Source organism: Onychostoma macrolepis, chromosome 01 (assembly GCF_012432095.1).
Source record: "Onychostoma macrolepis isolate SWU-2019 chromosome 01, ASM1243209v1, whole genome shotgun sequence".
In the NCBI taxonomy this organism is placed as follows: domain Eukaryota; kingdom Metazoa; phylum Chordata; class Actinopteri; order Cypriniformes; family Cyprinidae; genus Onychostoma; species Onychostoma macrolepis.
The window spans coordinates 2,381,807-2,403,080 of NC_081155.1; the positions used below are offsets into that span (position 1 = coordinate 2,381,807).

General features: G+C 35.2%; 1 protein-coding gene across 1 annotated transcript; it reads left to right on the forward strand.

Annotated features, from left to right (window-relative positions):
• Positions 1 to 4,555: 4,555 nt before the first annotated feature.
• LOC131542325 (microfibril-associated glycoprotein 4-like) lies at positions 4,556 to 12,038 on the forward strand. Its single transcript, XM_058778886.1, has 5 exons — positions 4,556 to 4,686; positions 4,813 to 5,013; positions 9,849 to 9,945; positions 11,438 to 11,605; positions 11,685 to 12,038. Exons 1-5 carry the CDS (start codon positions 4,651 to 4,653, stop codon positions 11,939 to 11,941), a joined length of 759 nt encoding a protein of 252 aa, XP_058634869.1. The 5' UTR covers positions 4,556 to 4,650; the 3' UTR covers positions 11,942 to 12,038.
• Positions 12,039 to 21,274: the final 9,236 nt, after the last annotated feature.

The window sequence follows — 21,274 nt, forward strand, 5'->3', positions numbered from 1 at the left end:
TCATGTGTGTGTATGATCAGGGCTGGAGAACATGTACCAGCTGACACGCAACAGGAAGTACATGCTGAGAGTGGATTTGGAGGACTTTGAAGGAAGGAAAGGCTTCGCTCTATACTCGTTCTTCTCTGTTGGTCCTGAAGCTGATGGGTTTAAACTGCATGTTTCAGGGTTCAAGGATGGAGAAGCGCAGGTAGGACACTTTCGTTTATACTGATGAAAAAACAATTGATAAACTCACACTTCAATAAATGTGCATTTTCAAATGTTTAAATAATATCACTCCAGTATTCTTCATGTAAATAAGATGTCATTGTCCTCAATGATGCTCTTCCTCTCTGCAGGCGACTCTTTGTCCTACCATAATGGACAGAAGTTCACCACCTTTGACACGGACCAAGACTCCCATGAAAAAAACTGTGCTAAAATGTTTCTCGGGGGATTTTGGTACATGGCAGGCTGTCACTATACAAATCCCAATGGTGTCTATTTGTGGGGAGACGACAAAACCCATCATGGCATTGGAGCCGTTTGGTTAACCTGGAAAAGCAATTTCTCTGCTAGTCTGAAATCCATCAGCATGAAGATCAAATGTGTGGTTTAGAAAATTAATGTTTTCAAGTGCAAATTATCTGATATTTTAATCACGGTTTGACAAATGTGAAGGTTTAATGTTTTACTTTCCTCAATGTAAGTAAATCAGTGTTTAACTAAGGTTTTGGGCTTTTAACTTACTTTTATATAAATTAATCATATATTCGATAAATTCCTGCATTGAAAGCATGTGTGCATTACGTCAAATGTGTTTATCTCTTTTGAAACACTAAATGAATTTTTGCATCTTTTGATATGATTGAGTCCATGGGTTGATTATCATTTAGGCCTGCACTCATAAAAATAAAGGTTACAAAATGGGGTTTTCATGGCAATGCAAAGGATCCATTTTTGGTTCCTCAAAAAACATTTCAGTGATCAGTTCTTAAAAGAACCATTTTACTTTTAATGTGAAAAACATTTTAATTATCGTTAGAACCTTTTTCTGCTACAAAGAGCCTTTTATGCAAAGGAAAGTTTCCGTGAATTTTAAAGGTTCTTCATGATGCCAGTAAAGAACCTTAATTTTTAAGAGTGTATGCTTATTTTAGTCTTATTCTTCTCACAAAAGCACTAACATTTTCACTCATTACACAGACTGAAATAAGCTGATTATTTACATTTGGATGTAAAAATTCCCTCATAATGATCTTTGAAGAAAACATGTCAATTATCTTCCCATGCACCCCTTTCATCCACAATGCATTTGAATTTTGTTGGCAATCTAGTTTCTCCATCAGTGAAAACCTATACAATGTTAAACACTATTTTAAGATCATTGCAAAACGGTCAAATGGACCAACGAATTATTTTCTTGCATGAACGGTTGATATTTCAACATTATTGCACAATACAAGAATTAATTAAAAAAATATGCTTTCATACTGATAAAGGTGAAGGATGAATACTGGCTGGGTAAGATCTCACAGCGTGATGTTTTATTAACAAAGTTCGGGAAGAGCATGTTCAGATAATTAACCTAATTAACGCGAGAGGAGCACAATCAGTAATCAACCCAGTTAACAAGATAAGAGGTGTGTGTATATATACACAGCAGACTTGCCTCTGTTGCTTGACAGTTTTCCAGCATCCCTCTGCCACCCCTTCTCCACACTTACAACTAATCCTGTCCTGACCTGTAGGGGGGTACTGTGGGTTCAGGCTAAAATTCTGAGCTTGAAGCCCTCCCCTCAGACAGCACGCCAAATACGCATAAACTTTATTCTATTTATTATATGTCAGTGTGAACTCGTGAAGTGTGTCCGTTTGTGTGGATGTTCATGTCCAGTGTTTGGTTGAATGTGTTCATGTGTGTTTGTGTGCAGAGCAAAAAATGCAGAGTGAAATTAACTCTCCAGAGGTGTAAAGTCCAGGGGCCAAAGAGTAAAAGTCCTGCCATATTTTTGTTCCACCCATGAACTCAGCAGCTGATTTCACCAGAGGAGGAACCAAGCCATTCCTTTCAAGTCACAAGCAAGTCTCAAGTCAAATTCCAAGTCCTCAAAAAGTTAAAGTTAATGAGATAATTAAGTGTCTAATTAAACGATGATTGTGCGTTTATTGGCTAAAATGATGCCACCATCATGGAGATCAGTGTTTGCTTTAGTTGGGCCCTTGATCCCTGTGTTAGATCTTTCTCTGTAGTAATGCATGTTATCTTCATTGATGGTGAATCAATGAAGCTTCCAGAAATTAATCATTTTGTGAATCACTTGGCTGACAAGCTTAAAGCTTCATGAAGCTTCGTTTTGCCATCGCTAGTCATGTGCATGTGTATTACATTTTTGCGGGGTGTGTCTTGATTGCCAATTACTGGCATAACATGCATAAAATAGTACTCATTAGCATAGTGGGTTTTTTTGTCCAATGAGACCAATATTTTTGTTTAAATTTTACTTAATTTGTTCGTGCTATTTTACTCACTGTGAATGGATAATTTGTAAGCATCTCATTTGATTAATTCTAATAATTTTTTATGTTGAATTTAATTAATAATATTGCTTTTAATCTGTTGACACAATTTTGAGTAAATATAGTGTATCATTTTTTACAGTGTATTTTAACCTCTTAACTGTCACCGTCCACCCTGTGGGACGCCTACCTTTACTTCACTATTTTACAATTAAATCCTAATCTAATCATGACAAACTATATATCGTTGGAAAGGTCTAAGACTCCTAAATAGGTATTTTACCACTTTTTCTGTTAAAAAATTATGTAGGAAAAGTAATAGATTAATTTATGACCAGAGGTGTCAAATCCAGGGTCAGAAAGTAAAGTCCTGCCATGTGTTTATTCCACCCATGAACTCAGCAGCTGATTTCACCAGAGGAGGAACCAAGTCATTCCTTTCAAGTCACAAGCAAGTTTTGAGTCAAATCCCAAGACCTCAACGAGTTGAGGTAATTAAGAGATAATTGAGATACTAATTAAATGTTGATTGTGCATTAGTGATGAACACCTGCTGTTATTGAGAATTACAGAGGATCAGATGTTGATGTTTTATTGGTTAAAATGATGCCACCATCATGGAGATCAGTGTTTGCTTTAGTTGGGCTCTTGACCCTTTTAGTAACTGAGAATGGATTGTTTTAAGCAATTGCAATATTGCTTCACAACAAACATTTGCACATTGCTGAGTTAAAAGCTTGAGGAAGCAGATGAGCTTACACTTTTGGCTTTTATGTCACTTGAATGAACATTATGAAGGTGTTTCTCTTTGGTTTATTTACTGACGTTCAGCTGTTACAGAACTGCAGGAATTTACTATTAAACAAATGCCATCGTAATATTAAATATTGGAAAAAATTAAGAATTATATTGCTCAGGCTTTTAGACATGAACACTTATCATACGATCCTCAACAGTGGTGGCAATAATTATTCATACTGTAGTGTTACCCAGCATGCATTGCAGCATGAAGCATTTTGTTGATTGTCACCATTGTTGAGATTCATACGCTGGTTCTTGATGTCTGTGTGTGTCTGAGTAGGACTGGAGTTTAAATATTTAAATGCATTAGATTTAAAATTCTTTCTCTATAACTGCTACAGCAGTAAATTCATGTTGTATGTTGTAAAAAATGTTGTATGTGTATATATATATATATACACACAGTATATTGATGCAAACAGGTAAGCACCTGATGATTACCTCATCATATGAAAACAACTAACAGTTGCTCACTGCACAGCACTGATCTCGCCGCTTTACAACAGCACATGCATTGCTACAGAGAGATCTAACACAGGAGTCAAGGGTCAAGAGCCCAACTAAAGCAAACACTGATCTACATGATGGTGGTATCATTTTAACCAATAAAACATCAACATCTGATCCTCTGTGATTCACAGTAACAGCAGGTGTTCATCACTAATGCACAATCATCATTTAATTAGTCTCTCAATTATCTCTTAATTACCTCAACTCATTGAGGTCTTGGGATTTGACTCGAAACTTGCTTGTGACTTGAAAGGAATGAGTTGGTTCCTCCTCTGGTGAAATCAGCTGCTGAGTTCATGGGTGGAATAAACACATGGCAGGACTTTACTTTCTGACCCTGGATTTGACACCTCTGTTTATGACAAGAGTGCACCTGAAAAATCTACATCATGACATGAATTCTGACCTTTGTCACAGAAAGTCTTCTTAGTTGCCTTTTTCTCTATCACGAATTAGAAATCATAAGAAATTATTTATCAGTAGAAAACTTAAAATTTCAAAATTCATCCTTTGAAACCCATTTTAAAATCAGACATTGCATTACCATGTAAATGGTACATTAAAATCATGTTACAAAATATTTTCATTCATGAATTATAAAAAATTAAGTTTGGATAGTGCACTATAATGTCTCTGTTCAAAACTGTGGGTGACAGTTAAGGGGTTAAGATAATTTCAAATGGAACAATGATGATTTCCTGCATGAACGGTTGACATTTCAACATTATTGCACAATACAAGAATGAGTTTAAAAGATGGTTTCATGCTGATAAAAGTCGAGTTGAGAAATCTATAAATGGTCTAAATAAAGGACTCAGTGACTGAAGATCCAGCGATATGAACAGCTCAGCCTCAGTTGTCATGACACAAATGGTAAATTACTCTTTTATTCTTCAGCATTTACTAAATAGATAATGAATGTGTGTGTATTATTTTTCAAACTGGTTTAATGTCAGTGAGATTTGATCATAAATGAGGAACCTGACCATTTCTCTCTAGATAATGGTGTTTGTCGTGGCTCTGCTCTCTGTTTTCACGGCGTCTGTTTGTGGATTCAAACCATTGGACTGTTCTGATATCTATAATTCAGGACAAACAGTCAGTGGGATTTACTCCATCTATCCAGCAGGTGACGTTCCTGTCTGGGTTTACTGTCAGATGATCTCAGATATGAACGATAAAGACAAAGGAGGATGGACGGTATGAATATGACTTTTAAAATAAACAGACATACATACATAGATAACACATAATGGTAACACTTTAGAATACTGTTCCATCATTAATGAATAACTACACAAGAACACATGAGTAATGCAATATTATCACTCTACTAACTACTAGTAACTACACTGAAAAAAGTAATCCACTATATTTACTCAATAAAATTGTGGTAACAATTTGCACTTACTTTGTTTAAGTAGATTCTATCCTATATGTTGAGTAAAGAGTACCTAAATTTTACAGCTATGACAAACTAAAAGAAATTAGGTAATGTCTACCTAATATTTTTCATTAAATTGCATAACTAATTACTTATAAAAATTGAGTAACATTAACTCTATTGTTAGTAGGCAACAGTTCATCACTGTAAAACCCAACAAGTTAGGGTAACAAACCGTTTGAGTAAACCGATTGCCTTAAAACATTTAAGTTTTTAAAACTAACAATTATGAGTGCTCTGAACTTATTTCAGTCAGACATCTACAGAACATCTTATTAAGAATTAACTAAGGTTTAGATGTTGATTTATTGTTTCAATTGAAGTAACCATGTTAGAGATCAGTGTCTGCTTTAGTTGGGCTCTTGACCCTTGACTTCTGTGTTAGATGTTTTTTTTTTCCCTCTGGTTGTTGTAACCATGTGTTCCTCGAACATATTTGTTACGGCTCGAAACCCAGAGAAAATGATCGGTAGTTGGTTGTCATGTATTTATAATGACAATCATCTGTAAGTGAACTGATCTCACTGACAGTGAGCACAGACTCGTTGTGTGTCTAATCTCTGGTTAAGGGAACGTTGCATTGATTATAGTAAAAGTGTTTGTTACAGTCAGTTAACAAAGGAGTTTCTAAACAGTTTGTCCACAAAAAAGTTTCAATCTATGGCAGCAACTGGACTCACACAGACATCAAGAATCAGCTTGTGAACCTCAAAAATGGTGACCATTAAAAGAAAATAAAAATCATGCTGCAATGCATGCTGGGAGCCATGGATGAGTTTTGTACTATGCTAGTACCCAGCATGCATTACAGCATGATTTTTTTTTTTTTTTTTAACGGTCACCATTGTTATAAATACATGACAACCAACTACCAATCATTTCCTCTGGGTTTTGAGCTGTAACAAATATGTTCGAGGAACACATGGTTACAACAACCAGAGAAAAAAACAAAAACAAACATCTAACACAGAAGTCAAGGGTCAAGAGCCCAACTAAAGCAGACATTGATCTCTAACATGGTTACTTCAATTGAAACAATAAATCAACATCTAAACCTTTGTTAATTCTTAATAAGATCTTCTGTAGATGTCTGACTGAAATAAATTCAGAGCACTCATAATTGTTAGTTTTAAAAACTTAAATGTTTTAAGGCAATCGGTTTACTCAAACGGTTTGTTACCCTAACTTGTTGGGTTTTACAGTGATGAACTGTTGCCTACTAACAATAGAGTTAATGTTACTCAATTTTTATAAGTAATTAGTTATGTAATTTAATGAAAAATATTAGGTAGACATTACCTAATTTCTTTTAGTTTGTCATAGCTGTAAAATTTAGGTACTCTTTACTCAATATATAGGATAGAATCTACTTAAACAAAGTAAGTGCAAATTGTTACCTCAATTTTATTGAGTAAATATAGTGGATTACTCAATTTTATTGAGTAAATATAGTGGATCACTTTTTTCAGTGATAACAAGCAACTCTGGTTAATGAATTAGTAAGTAATAGTGCTTAGTCGAATGTGGTAGTTCACTATTAGCTAATCAGTAACTATTATTTTTTTCATACCTCCCCAAGAACTACTAAGAACTACTGTATTCAGGTTGATTATTAATATGAATAATACATAATGTATAATTCATTCTAAAGTAAAGGTCATGGTAACCCACTAGTAATGACTGAAATCATTGTAAGCTTTTGAGGTTTTTGTAAAGTATTGGATAGTAATTATTCAGGTGTTACTGCATCCTTCGAAAGGAATTAGTCATTATTTGGATCAGTATTCTAAAGTGAAGATCGTGATAACTCCCTAGTAATTACTGACGTTATTGTAAACTTTTGAGGTTTTTGTAAGGTCCTGGTTAGTAATTCATTTAGCTAGATTTGGTAACACTTAAATCATTAGTAGTGGGTTACCAAGATCTTCACTTTAGAATACTGATCCAAATAATTAGTAGTTTCTTCAGAAGGATGTAGTAACACATGAGTCATTACTATCCAAAACCTTACATATATCTCAAAAGCTCACAATGACCAGTTAATATTAGGAAGTTATGATGATTTTCACTTTAGAATACTGATCCAAGTAATTAGTAGTTCATTTAGAAGGATTTGGTAATACTTGAGTCATTACTAGTGGCCCAGCCAACAATCTTATGTGGGGCCCAGATGGGTGGCACCTGGGCTATCTAACTGGGCCCCAGCCAGTTTTGTCCGCGGTTTCCATGAGGGCCCCACATGGGTCAGCCCAGATGAAACAATGAAATGAACTCTGCTCAGGATGCATACTACAGAGTGCTAAAAATAAGACTGAAGCAGCACTGCAGTTCATTAGATAATTAGGTGATTAATCTAGTACTGATTGAGCATTAGTGACGAACACCTGCTTAAGAAAAAAGAGACGAGCAGAAACACAACAGCTACTATTGACTTCCAGCCACAGCCTGCAAAACAACTGCAAATAAAAGACATTAAATCTCTGAAGATCTCAGCAGAGGAGGATTAAACAACTCCACAAACAGCATTACTAGCATCATTATTACTAACCAGACTGAAGTTATTTCTGTCAGACTTTTTTGAGAATTACAGAGGTACAGATGTTGGTTTAATTGAAAAGTATATTTGTCACCATTATGGAGAATAGCGTTTGTTTTAGTTGGGTGGTTGGCCCTTAAAGCTTTAATTTTAGTTTTTCTCTGGCTGCTTTAGCTGTGCTTGTTATGGCGAGACAAGCAAGAAAAAACTGTGATGATGAAGCTACAATCATCAAGTAATAACCTGATTCTAGAGACTGATTTTTAATACCATATGATGTGTTAATAACTTCGCATTAATAACACTTGACATGTACACATTCAACAGTGCAGAAGATTATTAAAATATATCTTTCACAAAATACTTTGAGCTCCTGCCTCACAAACACACAGACATCAAGAATCAGTGTATGAATCTCAACAACGGTGACATGATTCATGCTGCAATGCATTCTGGGTGCAGCACACAAAAGTCAACCATGGCTCCCAACATGCATTACAGCATGAATTGCGTCACCGTTGTTGAGATTCGTACACTGATTCTTGATGTCTGTGTGTCTGAAAGAGCTGACAGTTAAAAACCCAAATTCAGAATTTCATTATTTATTTATTTTTTCTCAGGGTTAGTAATGTGAAAACTTAATCTGTTGATCAAAACAAGCCACTTCCAAACAGTGATGAGCTCTATAAGAAAGACTGCTTTATAACATTAAAATCTATACTACCATCAATGAGCAACTATTATCAGCTGATAACTTTGAGTCTAACTGTCTTTACACACAACATGTTTTCTAAATACATTGTGGCAAAGAAAACAAGCATATAGAGTAGCATGAGAGTCAAGAGCTCTATTAAAGCAAACGTTATTCACCATAATGGTGACTTCAAACCGAACTCTTACTTTCAATAAAACATCAACATCTGAACCTCTGTATTTCTCAATAAGAGCTTCTCTAGACAATCTGACAGAAATAACATCAGTCTAGTTAATAATAATGAAGCTAGTAATGCTGTTTGTGGAGTTGTTTAATCCTCCTCTGCTGAGATCTTCAGAGATTTGATGTCTTTTATTTGCAGTTGTTTTGCAGGCTGTGGCTGGAAGTCAATAGTAGCTGTTGTGTTTCTGCTCGTCTCTTTCTTCTTAAGCAGGTGTTTGTCACTAATGCTCAATCAGTACTAGATTAATCACTTAATTATCTAATGAACTGCAGTGCTGCTTCAGTCTTATTTTTAGCACTCTGTAGTATGCATACTGAGCAGAGTTAATTTCATTGTTTCATCTGGGCTGACCCATGTGGGGCCCTCATGGAAACCGTGGACAAAACTGGCTGGGGCCCAGTTAGATAGCCCAGGTGCCACCCATCTGGGCCCCACATAAGTTTGCTGGCTGGGGGGTTACCATGATCTTCATTTTAGAATTAATTATTCATTATGCATAATTCACATTAATTATGAACCTGTATAAAGTAGTTTGGTAACACTTTATTTTGATGGTCCCTTTTGAACATTCTGTTGACACTAAGTAATGTTGCAACGACATGTCAACAAACTCTCATAAGAGTATTAGTAGACTGTCTGCTTACTAACTCCTTATTGTGTTGGTCTCCCAACAGATATTCTAATGACTATAAGTAACTTTGCAAGAACGTGTCAACTTAATCTAACCCTAACCCTACCAGTCTAATACACTACTAACACTCTAATGAGAGTCAGTAGAAATGTAGGTGCAACATTACTTATAGTCAATAGAATGTGTTAAAGGGACCATCAAAATAAAGTGAAACCAGTAGTTCTTAGGAGTTCTCAGGATATATGAAAAAAATAGTAGTTATTGGTTAGCTAATAGTGAACTACCAGTTTCAACTTAGCGCTATTACTTAATAAATCGTTAATCAGAGTTTCTTGTTAGTTAATAGTAGTTACTACAATGTTAATAGTGCATTAGCCATTTGTTCCTGTGTAGTTATTCATTAACGACGGAATAGTATTCTAAAGTGTTACCCACATAATAAATGCTTTAAGCTTATAACCTTATGAGTACTATAACCTGTCCCAGGTGATTCAGAGGAGAATGGATGGCAGTATTAATTTCTATCAGCCGTGGAAAGAGTACAAAACAGGTTTCGGGACCACGGAGGGCGAATACTGGCTGGGTAACAATTCATGAGTGATTTTGGGTTGCTTCAAAACTTACTGGACCCTTAACCCAGTCAACACGTGAGATCACGCGATGATCACAGTGACATCACACCATTCTCATACTGTGATACTCACAGTGTGATTAAAATGAGCTCATTGTGAATTCAAAATGTTGGGGGGAGGGGGGCGGTTCTTATTACAAAATAAGTTAGACATCTTAAGTTAGGGGGTTAGACATCTTCAAAAGCGCTTATTGAGAATTAACAGAGATTTAGATGATGTTTTATTGTTTTGTTTGACGTTACCATCGTGGTGAGTAGTGTTTGCTTTAGTTGGGCTCTTGATCCTTGACTTTATAACATTACAGTTTTTGGGGGGGGGATGCTGTAACTGTGTTTGTAAAGCAAATTTGTTATGGCAAGGAAAGCTAAATAGAGACTGCAACCAGGTGACATTGGTTTGTTAATGATGACAACAGCGCAACCATCACCTAGACTTATTAATTTAAAGTTTTAACAACAATAGCTCTGTGACTACACAGTATAGGACCCAGCAGTGCCATAATCATTTATGAAAGATTTTAGAAGCACGATAAAACACACAAATTTTGAACTACAGAGTCACTCAAACACAAAGAGAGTCATCAAGAATCAGTGTATGAATCTCAACAATGGTGACAATCAAAAGCTTCATGCTGCAATGCATGCTGGGTACCTAGTCTCCGTGCAGTGAGTGCACTTTGACCTCACATTAGTATAAACACACATTGAGGGCGCTGTGAGGTTACACTTTTAGCTCACAGTTACCTCACATTGTGACCTCATCACGAGTATCCTGTCAGATCATGGTGACATCACTGTGAGATCAAATTGTTGACTGGGAAGCCACTAGTATAAGTCAAAACATTTGAAAAAAACCTTTCTGTTTCAAAATACATACAGTAGGCTAAATATCATGTTGAAAATGAATACAAGTTTTGGCCACTTTTGATTGTGAAACCTGTGGATGTGATGAACTATATACCTGTGTGAAATTGAGGACAAATTATTGTGGGAAAAATCATTGTAAATCAAATTGTAAATGCTGCTCTGACTTCTTTTGTCCTCGTTCTGTAATTTTCAGTCACTCGAACATGTACTGATGTACACAGCGGATTTTACAACAGTGTACGTACAACTGGCTGAGCGTGCAAAAACAAATGTAGAGCTTATGCAGCAAACATGTCTATTAACGCACACAGTTAACAGAGTATAATTTGAAGGGCTTGCACGCTTAACTGTACGTGAGAATATTAAGAACAGATGCAAGTGGCTTAGTATTTTAAATATAATGCAATGAATTTAAGACATTTTACATGGGACTTAAGTGTCCAACATAGGCCAAAAATGTTTTGGGGCCACTGTAAATTATGGCTGGAATGAGAATGAACTTTTAAAATTTGATTTATATCCCAGTACAATGTCCAGTGTTTGGCTGAACGTGTTCTTCATGTGTGTGTATGATCAGGGCTGGAGAACATGTACCAGCTGACACACAACAGGAAGTACATGCTGAGAGTGGATCTGGAGGACTTTGATGGAAGGAAAGGTTTTGCTCGTTACTCGTCTTTCTCTGTGGGTCCTGAAACTGACGGGTATACACTACAAGTTGCAGGGTTCAAGGATGGAGGAGCTGGTAGGACACTTTCATTCATGTTCATGAAAACTCGTTCCAGTTGATTTATTGTCCTCAGTGATGCTCTTCCTCTCTGCAGGCGACTCGTTGACTGACCACAATGATCAGAAGTTCTCCACCTTCGACAAAGACCAAGATGCCTATGGAAATAACTGTGCTAAAGAGTATCTGGGGGCATTTTGGTACAAATTTTGTCACACTGCAAACCCCAATGGCATGTACTTATGGGGAGAAGACAACACCCATTATGGCATTGGTGTTGTTTGGTCAACCTGGAAGAACAGCTTCACTGTCAGTATGAAATCCTTCAGCATGAAGATCAAACGTGTGTCTTAGAAAAACATCTGATATTGTTATAGTTATATGACAATGTTTAAAGTTTTGCTTTTCTTTCTTAACTGTGCAACTCAATAAACCAATAATGTTCTCTTTACTTTCGGTCAGTTCTTTGTATTTACTAATAAAATAAGTCAACGCTTGCATCATGTTGATATGCTGATGTGTTTATCTCCTCAGCAGACACCAGAAAGACTGAATGAGCACTTATTGCAAATAGTAGATAAACAGACTATGTGATAAAAATGAGAATCTTCCTATCTAAACCCAGTCAACAATTTGATCTCACAGTATATCACCATGAGCTCACAGGATACTCGTGATGAGGTCAAATGAGGTAACAGTGAAAAGTGTAACCTCACAGCGCCTCACTGTGTGCTCATACTAATGAGGTCAGTGCACTTGCACAGAGACTAGGTACCCAGCATGCATTGCAGCATGAAGCTTTTGATTGTCACCATTGTTGAGATTCATACACTGTCATTTAAACAAAAGAGAAACATCAGAATCAGAGTAGTTAATAATGTTTGGTCTTATGCTTTCATAATTCTGTAAATGATTATGAAAGTGATGTGACTAGAATTTGTGTGCAATTAACCCATCAAAGTGCACATCCAGAGCACATTATTTATGTGCAGTGCCCTGAGCAGTTTTCTGTATTGCTCCTGGGCATCAGTCATGGATTGAAGAGCGCTGACATTTTCTACCTACAATTTGCCTGCCCAAGACTCAAAAGCAACCTTTGGATTATGAGCCTGACTCTCTAACCATTAGAAATAACAACTTCCCAAGACTGCATATAGAATCTAGGTGATGACTGTGTTGTTAATCAATACAAACCAATATCACCTGGTTGCAGTCTCTTTGGGTTTCCTTGCATAACAAATGTGCTTTACAAACACAGTTACAGCAGCCCCAAAAATATATAATGTTATAAAGTCAGGGTCAAGAGCCCAACTAAAGCAAACACTAATCACTATGATGGTAACATCAAACAAAACAATAAAACATCATGAGGAATAATGAGTGAAGCTGTATTTGTTTATTTGTTGATTTCATCAAGGCTGTGTCTAAGTCAGTTATGTTTGATTCTATAACAGAAATCTGTTAGCTGGGCGCACTCATGAGCTCATCATGTGAGAGCACTGTGATATTTCTGTGAGTGTTGAGAAACAGGAAGTAGAATGTCAGCGACTGATATTTGAACTGCCTCCTCTCAACCTGCTCAACATTTTGAATTCACAATGATCTCATATATTACTCACACTGTGAGGATCACCGTATGAAAATGGTATGTCACTGTGATCATCTGATCTCACGTGTTGACTAATCCACATTTTGTATAATTTTATGAAATAACTTGATTTTTTCAGGTTGTTTTCATTTAATTGCAGTCAAAACTCTGTAAAATTATCTCTGAATTAACTACTTGGCTGTTATTTTAAGGATTATGACATTAATGATAAATTAAATAATTCACGTTTTAATACAGAATTACTAATGTATTTTTATACTGTACATTTTCTGTTTTAAATTACAAAAAATGTATGTAAATTACAAAAAATCTGTAATTAAAATAATAAAACCGTTAGATGATAAATTTTAAATGACTGGCAACAGCTGAAACAAAAACATAAAATTGTAAACATCCTTATTTAATTAACTGTCAACAGTTTTGAACAGAGACATTATAGTGCACTAAATTAATTTTTATAATTCATGAATGAAAATATTTTAACATGATTTTAACCTTAACTGTCACCCACAGTTTTGAACAGAGACATTATAGTGCACTATCCAAACTTAATTTTTATAATTCATGAATGAAAATATTTTGTAACATGATTTTAATGTACCATTTACATGGTAATGCAATGTCTGATTTTAAAATGGGTTTCAAAGGATGAATTTTGAAATTTTAAGTTTTCTACTGATAAATAATTTCTTATGATTTCTAATTCGTGATAGAGAAAGGCAACTAAGAAGACTTTCTGTGACAAAGGTCAGAATTCATGTCATGTAGATTTTTTCAGGTGCACTTCATAAACAGAGGTCAATCCAGGGTCTAAAAGTCCTGCCATGTGTTCCACCCATGAACTGGCAGCTGATTTCACCAGAGGAGGAACCAATTCATTCCTTTCAAGTCACAGCAAGTGAGTCATCCCAAGACCTCAATGAGTTGAAATTAAGAGATAATTGAGACTAATTAAATGATGATTGTGCATTAGTGATGAACACCTGCTGTTACTGTGAATCACAGAGGATCAGATGTTGATGTTTTATTGGTTAAAATGATACCACCATCATGTAGATCAGTGTTTGCTTTAGTTGGGCTCTTGACCCTTGACTCCTGTGTTAGATCTTTCTGTAGCAATGCATGTGCTGTTGTAAAGCGGAGATCAGTGCTGCAGTGAGCAACTGTTAGTTGTTTTCATGATGAGGTAATCATCAGGTGCTTACCTGTTTGCATCATATACTGTGTGTTTATATATATACAACATTTTCATTTTTAATTTATGTTCTGCTTTTGAATAAACAACTCTGTGAAACCACAGTACAATGAATTTACTGCTGTAGCAGTTATAGAGAAAGAATTTTAAATCTAATGCATTTAAATATTTAAACTCCAGTCCTACTCAGACACACAGACATCAAGAACCAATGAATCTCAACAATGGTGACAATCAACAAAATGCTTCATGCTGCAATGCATGCTGGGTAACACTACAGTATGAATAATTATTGTCACCACTGTTGAGGATCAATGATAAGTGTTCATGTCTAAAAGCCTGAGCAATATAATTCTTAATTTTTCCAATATTTAATATTACGATGGCATTTGTTTAATAGTAAATTCCTGCAGTTCTGTAACAGCTGAACGTCAGTAATAAACCAAAGAGAAACACCTTCATGATGTTCATTCAGTGACATAAAAGCCAAAAGTGTAAGCTCATCTGCTTCCTCAAGCTTTTAATTCAGCAATGTGCAAATGTTTGTTGTGAAACAATATTGCAATTGCTTAAAAGCAATCCATTCTCAGTTACTAAAAGGGTCAAGAGCCCAACTAAAGCAAACACTGATCTCCATGATGGTGGCATCATTTTAACCAATAAAACATCAACATCTGATCCTCTGTAATTCTCAATAACAGCAGGTGTTCATCACTAATGCACAATCAACATTTAATTAGTCTCTCAATTATCTCTTTACCTCAACTCGTTGAGGTCTTGGGATTTGACTCAAACTTGCTTGTGACTTGAAAGGAATGACTTGGTTCCTCCTCTGGTGAAATCAGCTGCTGATTTCATGGGTGGAATAAACACATGGCAGGATTTCTTACTGACCCTGGATTTGACACCTCTGGTCATAAATTAATCTATTACTTTTCCTACATAATTTTTAACAGAAAAGTGGTAAAATACCTATTTAGAGTCTTAGACCTTTCCAACGATATATAGTTTGTCATGATTAGATTAGGATTTAATTGTAAAATAGTGAAGTAAGGTATCCACAGGGTGGACGGTGACAGTTAAGAGGTTAATGTACCATTTACATGGTAATGCAATGTCTGATTTTAAAATGGGTTTCAGGATGAATTTTGAAATTTTAAGTTTTCACTGATAAATAATTTCTTATGATTTCTAATTCGTGATAGAGAAAAAGGCAACAAGAAGACTTTCTGACAAAGGTCAGAATTCATGTCATGATGTAGATTTTTTCAGGTGCACTCTGTCATAAACAGAGGTGTCAAATCCAGGGTCAGAAAGTAAAGTCCTGCCATGTGTTTATTCCACCCATGAACTCAGCAGCTGATTTCACCAGAGGAGGAACCAACTCATTCCTTTCAAGTCACAAGCAAGTGAGTCAATCCCAAGACCTCAACGAGTTGAGGTAATTAAGAGACAATTGAGAGACTAATTAAATGATGATTGTGCATTAGTGATGAACACCTGCTGTTACTGTGAATCACAGAGGATCAGATGTTGATGTTTTATTGGTTAAAATGATACCACCATCATGTAGATCAGTGTTTGCTTTAGTTGGGCTCTTGACCCTGACTTGTTAGATCTCTGTAGCAATGCATGTGCTGTTGTAAAGCAGAGATCAGTGCTGTGCAGTGAGCAACTGTTAGTTGTTTCACACGATGAGGTAATCATCAGGTGCTTACCTGTTTGCATCCAATATACTGTGTGTATATATATATATATATACACATACAACATTTTCATTTTTTAATTTATGTTCTGCTTTTGAATAAACAACTCTGTGAAACCACAGTACAATGAATTTACGCAGTTATAGAGAAAGAATTTTAAATCTAATGTATTTATATATTTAAACCCAGTCCTACTCAGACACACAGACATCAAGAACCAGCTATGAATCTCAACAATGGTGACAATCAACAAAATGCTTCATGCTGCAATGCATGCTGGGTAACACTAATGCATGAATAATTATTGTCACCACTGTTGAGGATCATGATAAGTGTTCATGTAAAAGCCTGAGCAATATAATTTAATTTTTCCAATATTTAATATTACGATGGCATTTGTTTAATAGTAAATTGCAGTTCTGTAACAGCTGAACGTCAGTAACAAACCAAAGAGAAACACTTCATGATGTTCATTCAAGTGACATAAAAGCCAAAGTAAGCTCATCTGCTTTTCAAGCTTTTTAATTCAGCAATGCAAATGTTTGTTGTGAAGAATATTGCTGTTTAAAAGCAATCCATTCTCAGTTACAAAAGGGTCAAGAGCCCAACTAAAGCAAACACTGATCTCCATGATGGTGGCATCATTTTAACCAATAAAACATCAACATCTGATCCTCTGTATTAATAACAGCAGGTGTTCATCACTAATGCACAATCAACATTTAATTAGTCAATTATCTTTAATTACCTCAACTCTGAGGTCTTGGGATTTGACTCAAACTTGCTTGTGACTTGAAAGGAATGACTTGGTTCCTCCTCTGGTGAAATCAGCTGCTGAGTTCATGGGTGGAATAAACACATGGCAGGACTTTTACTTTCTGACCCTGGATTTGACATTCTGGTCATAAATTAATCTATTACTTTTCCTACATATTTTAAAAGTGGTAAAATACCTATTTAGGAGTCTTAGACCTTTAACGATATATAGTTTGTCATGATTAGATTAGGATTTAATTGTAAACAGTGAAGAAGGTATATCACATGGACGGTGACAGTTAAGAGGTTAAATAATCTGACAAACACTGTTATTTTACAGGTATCCTGAATTTTATGATCAAACACTTTCACTGAAAACAAAAGACAAAAACGGCCAATGACTGGTAGCACAGTGAAACAAAAACTTTAAAATTAAATTAAAATTCCTTATTTAAACAAGCTGACAACACTGTTCCAGGAATTTCATAAATTTCAAACACCTTTAAAATTAACTAAAATTAATTAATTAAACGTCATGACTGGTCAACAGAACATTAAACTCAACAGATCTCTATCTCAGCATCTTCACATATTACAAAACCAGTTGACTTTATTTATTTCATACAAAACTCTTATTGAGAATTAACAGAGGTTTAGATGTCAATGTTTTATTGTAATAAAGTTTGAAATCACCATTGTGGAGATAAGAGTTGCTTTAGTTGGGCTCTGACTCTTCACTTTATAATATCAGCTTTCCTCTGGCTGCTGTGACTTGCTGAGAAATTACTGTGATCACATAAAATTGGTTACTTATTGATGATGAGTTAATCATCATGTAGCCTGATACATCATGAGTATTTCTTGAGATGTTAGCATAATGTTTTTATTTGTCCTTTGATACAGCTCTTGTGATGTTATGCAGTCAAAGATCCATTTTTATCATTATACAGAAAGTGTCTTGAAAGCTTTTTGATTCACAGAAACATCAAGAATCAGCACATGAATCTCAACAATGGTGACAATCAACAAAATTTTTGTTTGTGACAGAGTGATCTGAATATTTTGTAGATTGTTACCATTGTTGAGATTCATATGATTCTGATGTCTGTGACTCTATGTTTTAAAATAATTTTTCAAACTACCTTATAAATCTTAAAATATCAAAGCAGGGCCATATGTCAAGCAACAAAATTGTAACACTACAACAAAGTGAAAATAACTTTAACATGTAGACATTTGATGAGGCTAGTGAACTACTACAGTGACAAAACCATCATCAGCATGTAAACACATCTGATCAGATTTTTCTTGTTTGTATAACACATACAGTTACAGCAACCAGAGAAAAAACATTAATAAGTGAAGGGTCAGAAGCCCAACTAAAGCAAACGCTTATCTCCAATGGTGACTTTAAACTTGATTAATTTCAATAAAACATTGACATCTAAACCTCTGTTAATTTCAATAAGTTTTGTATGAAATAAATAAGTCAGACTGGTTTATAATGAAGATGCTGAGATGTAGAGAGATCTGTTAGTGCAATGTTATTTTGGGATTTAAATTTCTGTTGTCTGTGTTTTGTGTCACCATCGTGCTGAAGACAGAGTCTGTGCTTCAGTCCAGGAGAAGACTTTCACAAAAGTCATGCTGAATAAGTTTTATTTAAAAGCAGTAACTGTAGTTGTTGATGTAGTGTTAATTATCATTTATGCATTGTTAGATGATGTTAACTGCAAAAAAAAATTTACAGAGAATGTTTCACAATTATAATCCAGAAATAATTGTAAAGTAAAACAAACATTGTTTTTAAAATGTTCTTTAACCGTTATTTCATTATAGAAAACTTATGTGCTGAAGCATTTCACTGTTTTAATTAAATTTTTACAGTGAAATGCACACTGATCTTTTATGATAAAACATTTACCCACTGTACAAAAACAGATTATACATGTCAAACAAGGTGTATAGTAATTTAACCTGAACAATTTTAACCCCTTAACTGTCACCCACAGTTTTGAACAGAGACATTATAGTGCACTATCCAAACTTAATTTTTATAATTCATGAATGAAAATATTTTGTAACATGATTTTAATGTACCATTTACATGGTAATGCAATGTCTGATTTTAAAATGGGTTTCAAAGGATGAATTTTGAAATTTTAAGTTTTCTACTGATAAATAATTTCTTATGATTTCTAATTCGTGATAGAGAAAAAGGCAACTAAGAAGACTTTCTGTGACAAAGGTCAGAATTCATGTCATGATGTAGATTTTTTCAGGTGCACTCTTGTCATAAACAGAGGTGTCAAATCCAGGGTCAGAAAGTAAAGTCCTGCCATGTGTTTATTCCACCCATGAACTCAGCAGCTGATTTCACCAGAGGAGGAACCAACTCATTCCTTTCAAGTCACAAGCAAGTTTCGAGTCAAATCCCAAGACCTCAATGAGTTGAGGTAATTAAGAGATAATTGAGAGACTAATTAAATGATGATTGTGCATTAGTGATGAACACCTGCTGTTACTGTGAATCACAGAGGATCAGATGTTGATGTTTTATTGGTTAAAATGATACCACCATCATGTAGATCAGTGTTTGCTTTAGTTGGGCTCTTGACCCTTGACTCCTGTGTTAGATCTCTGTAGCAATGCATGTGCTGTTGTAAAGCGGAGAGATCAGTGCTGTGCAGTGAGCAACTGTTAGTTGTTTTCATATGATGAGTAATCATCAGGTGCTTACCTGTTTGCATCCAATATACTGTGTATATATATATACACATACAACATTTTCATTTTTTAATTTATGTTCTGCTTTTGAATAAACAACTCTGTGAAACCACAGTGTGAATGAATTTACTGCTGTAGCAGTTATAGAGAAAGAATTTTAAATCTAATGCATTTAAATATTTAAACTCCAGTCCTACTCAGACACACACAGACATCAAGAACCAGATGAATCTCAACAATGGTGACAATCAACAAAATGCTTCATGCTGCAATGCATGCTGGGTAACACCACAGTATGAATAATTATTGTCACCACTGTTGAGGATCGTATGATAAGTGTTCATGTCTAAAAGCCTGAGCAATATAATTCTTAATTTTTTCCAATATTTAATATTACGATGGCATTTGTTTAATAGTAAATTCCTGCAGTTCTGTAACAGCTGAACGTCAGTAATAAACCAAAGAGAGACACCTTCATGATGTTCATTCAAGTGACATAAAAGCCAAAAGTGTAAGCTCATCTGCTTCCTCAAGCTTTTAATTCAGCAATGTGCAAATGTTTGTTGTGAAGAATATTGCAATTGCTTAAAAGCAATCCATTCTCAGTTACTAAAAGGGTCAAGAGCCCAACTAAAGCAAACACTGATCTCCATGATGGTGGCATCATTTTAACCAATAAAACATCAACATCTGATCCTCTGTAATTCTCAATAACAGCAGGTGTTCATCACTAATGCACAATCAACATTTAATTAGTCTCTCAATTATCTCTTAATTACCTCAACTCGTTGAGGTCTTGGGATTTGACTCGAAACTTGCTTGTGACTTGAAAGGAATGAGTTGGTTCCTCCTCTGGTGAAATCAGCTGCTGAGTTCATGGGTGGAATAAACACATGGCAGGACTTTTACTTTCTGACCCTGGATTTGACACCTCTGGTCATAAATTAATCTATTACTTTTCCTACATAATTTTTAACAGAAAAGTGGTAAAATACCTATTTAGGAGTCTTAGACCTTTCCAACGATATATAGTTTGTCATGATTAGATTAGGATTTAATTGTAAAATAGTGAAGTAAAGGTAGGCGTCCCACAGGGTGGACGGTGACAGTTAAGAGGTTAAATATTTGGAATAAAATTATGTGCTTATCTATTTTTTTTGTCAGCTTTTAAGACTACAGATGAGAAAAACACTTTTAAGTTCTAAAAAATCTTCATGTATATATTAAAATGGGAACTGTTACGGGTACAGGGGTTTTCTGTTTCTTCGATTGGTTATGGACTTTTGTTTTGAAGTGTATTTTCTGCTCCCCTCATTTCAGTGCTTCCTGTTTCCTGTTTAGCCCATGTTTGCATTAGTTACCTTAGTCTATCCATGCATCTCAACGTGCATACTATCCAACCTATCTGCCCTAAATAGTATTGAAATTTACTAATATCACATAGAATTTAGGATGGACAGTATGCACATTGGGACGCAGGCATGTTCAGACTACAAGCAAATCTACGGTGGCCGAGAGAGCTCAATGTGCTGGAAATAAAATTAAAAAAAACACATGCAAAGGGAAAAAAAACAATGTTCAATTTGTTCAATTTGAGAAAACAGCTTCATGCATTTGACAACACATGCTGCAAATACACAACACAAACAAATACATAAATGCTCTGCAAATACACATAGACCACATCGGAAATG

Excerpts from the sequence above, each read along its gene's own strand:
- LOC131542325 (XM_058778886.1), top strand. The coding sequence starts at position 4,651 with ATGAACAGCTCAGCCTCAGTTGTCATGACACAAATG. Across the intron at positions 9,946-11,437 it reads GGAGGGCGAATACTGGCTGG|GGCTGGAGAACATGTACCAG; the intron begins GTAACAATTCAT and ends GTGTATGATCAG. Across the intron at positions 11,606-11,684 it reads GTTCAAGGATGGAGGAGCTG|GCGACTCGTTGACTGACCAC; the intron begins GTAGGACACTTT and ends TCCTCTCTGCAG.